Consider the following 6167-nt stretch of genomic DNA (forward strand, 5'->3'; position numbering starts at 1 on the left):
AGATCCTCAAGCAACTGCTGACTAATTCCTCGTATATCTTGTATATTGACCTCACCCTTTGCTCAGAGCAAATTTTGTTGGAAGAAATTGTTGGGAGTTAGTGACCTTGGAATCAACAATAAAGGCGAAGGGCATGAGTGAGCTCAATATTGGTGGAGAGAGAGTAGCTGCCACGAGCGATGAAGATCTGAGAGTTGTTGTATTTTTCTAAAAAAACTACAATATAATAATATTTTTTGCTAATTACGTGTATTATGAGTCATATAAAATCAAATTCCTGAATAATATTAACAAAATACATAAATTATTACACGAGACGTATATCTAGGAAATTTTGAGTTTTTATCTTGCACAATTTTGGATCAATATCTTTGATAAAAAAATTTGACACATATCTTATATTTTTTGTAACCAAAATGCTTCAATTAAAATATGAGAGAAAACCCCTTATATTGAAATATATTCTTCATATTTTAAGATGAATATTTTTTTTCTTTTTCAACACGAATTATATTACCCTTAAAAAAGATAAATATATTTCAGACTTAGAGTATGTACAGCCAACCATTATCGAATCATTTAAAAACTTCAAATTCGAATCTGATTTGACCCCAATTCAAATTTAATTTGAGCAAAACCTACTTCAAATCAGTTAGCCATTTGTGCAAAACGGGCACTCCTATTCTACTTAATATCAAAAGAAAGCAAATACCTCATCATGAAATCAAGCTTTCAGCACTTCCAACGCAGTATTTTCTTGTCAAACTGAGCAATCTCTTGGTCTCCTCATCCACTGCTACATGATCCTTTTTCATGCGCTCTGCAATTATCAAAGGCATCTTATGAGCTTTAGCATATGTGCGCAGCAAAGAGTTGTAAATCTCTGTCTTCACATATCCAGCATCACGAAGCAGGACTAAGAACTTCTCCGCTCCTTCTGTATCTCCAGCATTTTCAAATCCCTTCAACAAGTCTCTCACAAATTCAGTGTTAGGCTCCCACTTATTCACACTAGAGAAAGCTTCCTTCAAACAATTCAAAACCTTATCCATCCTATTCAAACGCAGAAACCCTGATGCTAGGTTCTCCCAAGAAGAGTAGCTAGGTTTGATCCCAGCTTTCGTGGCGCGATCATGGAACTTCTCAGCCTTGTTCATATCATTCTTGGTGTAGTATGCAAGAAGAACATTTGAGACTCTGGAATCTCCAGTTCCTGAAACAGACTCCCACTCACTATAGATAGCCTCAGATTCATCAACAAGGTTTAACTTCAAGAGTGAGATGAGAATGCATTTATACTCTTCGTCGCTCATCTTTCGGAACATTGATTTCATTTTACTCCATATTCTCTGAGCATTCTCTTTATCAGATAGACTTGTGTACATGCTTATAAGGGAACCGTATGAGGCTCGATCTTTCCTCGAAATCCTCCTCTCCATCTTCTCCAATGCTTCTCTTGCCTTCATGGTATGCCCTGCTTTGATGTAAATGCTGGCCAAGGTACTGAATGTAATGCAATCTCCGGTCACTTTGTACCTCGACATATCAAGAATGGCTTCTTCTGCGCCCTTGACATCAATTTTATCTGCACAGGCACTTAACCATAAATTATAAGTGAACTCGTTTGGTTTGGTGTTCTTCTTCAGTTCCTTGATTACTTCTGGTACTTTATCTAGTTTGCCAGTGGATACATAGAGAGTCAGCATGTGGTTGTAAGGGAAGCAGCAGGTCAGGAAACCATGAGATGCCATCTCTTTCATGAGATATTCAGCCTTGCTTGACAATTTGTTCTGTGCATAAACATGGAGGAGAGCAGTGCAGGTAGACTGCGCTTTCATTCGGTCAGGAAGATCTTCAAAAAACTTCTCTGCGCTAGAGAGGCCTCGGACCTTGGAAATTAGATCTAAATGCACAGCATAGTCACCTGGTAGTAGCTTGATATCCGGCTGCGTTCTCATCCATTCACATATCTGCAAGCAAACATGGAAATCATTATCGCGGTACTAAAAATATGATCTTGCAGAAGTCAATTTCCATTGTACTTCATGTAACCAAAAACATCAGAAACATCTTAGATAAATAACTGACTTGGCTATCAATTTTGTTTTTTGGCCTCTGTGACTCACACGAACAATACTGTAAGTTAGCCAGGAACTTTATGATTAATAAACACATTACCCAGTAATCTTAGTCTTTTGGTAAAGAAAAATTGCTTGGCAGGTCTGAATCGTGCATTAAAACCAATTGGCCTAAATGGATCAGTATTTAATCTCCTAGGTCTTCTATCTGATGAGGATATCAGGCCTTGGAAAGCCTAACAGAGGTGGGGCCAGCGATCTACAACCATGATCGCGCCGATTTATTTTTGAGTCATTTTATGTATTTTGATTTATTTATGTACTTTTCTAATTTTACCCTCACTGGGGGAAGATATGCTTGTAACCCCAAGGGGTATTTTTGTCTTTTATTTTATTCTTGTATTTGGGGGACTATTTATATCCTCCTCCTATGCTTATGTTGGTTAATGAATGATATTATGAAAAACAAATTCTGCATTCATGTGTTTGGAGAGAGCTTAAGAGTTCTTGGAGAGAGCTTTGATGAAGTCCCTTGGTGAAGGGAAACGCATCACCCACCAACCGAAGTGTTCGGATTCGTAATCTTATCTCTTCCTTCCCTTCTTCCCCTTTCTTTCCCGCAACCCGCCGGCCATCTCTCCTCCCTCCTACCTTAACCGCCGGCCACTCCACCTTTCTCCACCTCTCGGCCAAAACCCCACCACCTCCCCAATACCGGCCGGCCTCCCATCCCAACCCCAAACCATCGACTAACTTCCCCCTTCCTTTTTTCCTCCAAATTTCAAAATTCCTTGACTTTTCTAAAATAGATTCCTACTATTCTAGAAGATTTTAATTTATAATTTGAGTCATTAAAATCTGAAATATTCTTTCCTAAATAAAGGAGTTAATTTAGGAAATCCAATCATTCAATTGAATTTGAAAGAGGATCTCATTAAATCCTTTTTCCTAAATCTCAAAGCTCCCTTCCACACACACCCCCCCCTCCAATTCCCTCCCCTAAAATTAAGCAATCATTATTTTGCTTAATTAAATCCTCCAATAAAGGCCATCAAGTGGGCCGCTCCTCCCTCTCTTCCCAAAATTAATCTTCCCGCATTGGAAACTCCAATTAAACCTCTGCATAGGGCCGGCCCCACTTGCCTCTTTAGATTTCTCCTTTTGTGGAAAGAATTAAACTCCTTTTCCTAAATTAAATTCCTCTAAATCTGAAATTAATTTCATATTTCCTTCTTCCCAGACCTTCCCCACAATCCATCAGTACACTGATCGGCCTGGACGATCTTAATATCGTCCCGGCCGATCCTGGGAGGAAAATCCAATCTAGAGAGGAATAGTAAGGGAACGAGGTCTCACATAGCGTGCGTCATTTTGAACATTTGCGCCGCGTCATACACATGACGTCGTAGGTGCGCCACGCTGTGCGTCATGGCGCGCGCTATTTTGCGCCATCGACATCTATGAACCAACCTCTCTAGCCCATCTCGCTTGCTTGGAGCTTCACCCCAAAGGACGAAGAGGCTTCCCACATCACTGACGGCTTCTATCCGAGACTTCCAACCCCTCAAAAGTGCTGTTGGAACAATTTTCGTTAGCTGTCCAGAATTTTTGAGCTTTCCCCCCTTGCTGTCCAGCCATTCCAACACTAGGAAACTGCTGTCATGCACACTCGGAACCGCCCACTTGCTGTCCACAACATCTAGAAGGTTCGTGGTTGTTCTCCACTTCCTTTCAAGCCCCCAAACAACCACCAGAGCTTCGTATCTCCTGTTTCTTTGGGTAAACCCTTCCCCAATCCTTTTATCTTCATAGTTGCTTCTCAATTGTGGTCTTATTGGATTCATGAAGATAATGTTAATGTTTTTCCGCTAAAGCCTAGTAGTTTAGCAAGTTGAGTGAGGGATCTTTTCATAGTGACTAATCTCATTGACATAGGGATTGTTCGTTGAAAACCTTCCATGTATGCAACGTTAGAGTAATTCATTATTTTGTGGCATTAACTTTTATGTGTGTGACTTAGCCTAAGCTTGCTTTACCACTCTCTTGTTTATTTCTTCATCTAAATCTCTATAAGTTTTAATTAATATTGTTCTCTAAACTAAAACGTGCAAAATCCTTAATTTACATCAATTAAGCAATCCTTAATTTACATCATTTAAGCATTTAAGTCCTGCATCACTATCTCTCTCAAAAAGCTGAAGCAGTCACATAATAGAGCATCCCTATACAACAGAGCTCCAGCAGAGGTGCAATGAGAGTTCTTTTAAGAGAAATAATTAAACATAACCACACATCTTGACATGATTATGAGAAGTAACTACTGTTGAACTCTGCATTCAGATAAATGGATTTGATTCAATGGAAATGTTACAATAAAATTGGCGATTATGACAAGGTAATAATCAAACTCTCTCTACCTGCAGATAAATAAATTTAAATTAAAAAAATTGCAGTGTTACAATAAAATCAACAATTTCAACTAAGTATAAGCCTAACTTGACACCCTTCATTCTTTTTCATCAAGGGTGACACCAACCTTTACTTGATACTTGAATCAACATGCCATGCATCAATTTATAGTTGCTCTGCTATTCTACATACAGCATAGCTTTAAATTTCATGAAATTTCACGTTTCATGGGCTGAAATCTTGGTTTCAACATTTAAAAAAAATAAAACAAGGAGACAGGAAACTGTTGCCAAACCAGTGAACTACGGATTCCCAAACAAATTCCCCCAGCACATGCAAAAAGGATAAAAGTTTCCAATGCTTGTCCAAAATATCATAGGATCACTCATGTAAAGATTGTTGTCACATTCCCACAACCTAACAACGGTAGATGCACAATTCTGTCAATAATGGTTCAAAATCCACCCTATGCATCGTAAAACCCTAAAAGATGGACTGTACTTACCCTAGAATGATCTCATAGACCATCCAATTCGAGTAACATTAGGTTACAAATCGTCTGAGATTCAAAAATACGCTACTAAAGAGAAATGGACTAACAGGTACCTCGAGGGCATGCTTGAAGCGCTTGTGTTTGCGCAGCTCGCGAACTACACGGTTGAGCTGGTACTTCTGAATGGCCTTCCCTTCCTCCGCCCACTTCTGCAGGGCGATCACGGCGCTGCGCTTGGGGTAGATGAGGCTCAGCAACCTTCGCCCTAACGTCTGACCCCCGCCCCCGCCGCCGCGGCTGCTCCGAGTATCGCCGGAGACGTCGGTAGAGGAGGAGGTTGAGATTCCGCAGATGCTGACTGTGGCCGACTGTAGGAATAGCTCGGAAGATGAAGTAGAGGGAGCTGAGATCACAGCTCGAAGACGGCGGGCAAGAAGCATTACTGCACATACATAGTTGTTTCTTGAAGGTAAGATTTATGATTCACACAACTCTCCTTGGCCTATTGTTTGAGAGCTAAGGCTTCCAACTAAGAGGTCTAAGCTTCGAGTCTATGTGTATGCAAGTTGTGTGTGTGAGTTTGCCTTAAATGGCCTAAATGTCCCAAAAAAAAAAAGATTTATGATTCGTTCAAGACCATTTAAAAATAATAATAAAATTGGGGAATTATATGTGTAATATTGAAAGGTAAATTTAAGCTTCTATGGCACATCATACAACAACAATAACAACAACATCAAGTCTTTATCCCACTACTTGGGATCGGCTATATAAATTTTTTTCTCCATTGTGTTCTATTAAAAGTCAAATTCTCGTTTAAATATAATAAAGAAATGTCATTGCTAATATTTTCTAACAAAATCTTTTTAGGTCTACCCCCATCTTTCTTAACATAAGTCAAATCTAATACTTCTACTATCTTAATTGGGTCATCGGAAGGCTGCCGTTTTATGTGACCAAACCATATAAGGCGACTCTCTCTAATCTTATCTTCTATTGGAGCTACTCCAACATTTTCACGTATTTGCTCATTTCGTATCATATATCTAAGAGTAAAGCCACTCATCCACCTGAGCATCCTCATTTCTGCCACACTTAACTTAGTATTATGCTTCTCTTTTAATAGCCAACATTCGGTACCATAAAGCATTGCAGGCCTCACCACCATCTTATAGAAATTTCCCTTA

The 6167-nt window shown here is 39.4% G+C and overlaps 1 protein-coding gene across 1 annotated transcript; it reads right to left on the bottom strand.

Moving 5' to 3' along the window:
• Window positions 1–555: 555 nt before the first annotated feature.
• On the bottom strand, window positions 556–5459 carry LOC110103769 (pentatricopeptide repeat-containing protein At4g02820, mitochondrial). Its single transcript, XM_020832594.2, has 2 exons — window positions 5094–5459; window positions 556–1970 (listed from the first exon to the last, which is right to left on the bottom strand). Exons 1-2 carry the CDS (start codon window positions 5418–5420, stop codon window positions 717–719), a joined length of 1581 nt encoding a protein of 526 aa, XP_020688253.1. The 5' UTR covers window positions 5421–5459; the 3' UTR covers window positions 556–716.
• Between the last annotated feature and the right edge of the window lie 708 nt (window positions 5460–6167).

This window comes from Dendrobium catenatum, unplaced genomic scaffold (genome assembly GCF_001605985.2).
Source record: "Dendrobium catenatum unplaced genomic scaffold, ASM160598v2 fragScaff_scaffold_1391, whole genome shotgun sequence".
Classification (NCBI taxonomy): Eukaryota; Viridiplantae; Streptophyta; class Magnoliopsida; order Asparagales; family Orchidaceae; genus Dendrobium; species Dendrobium catenatum.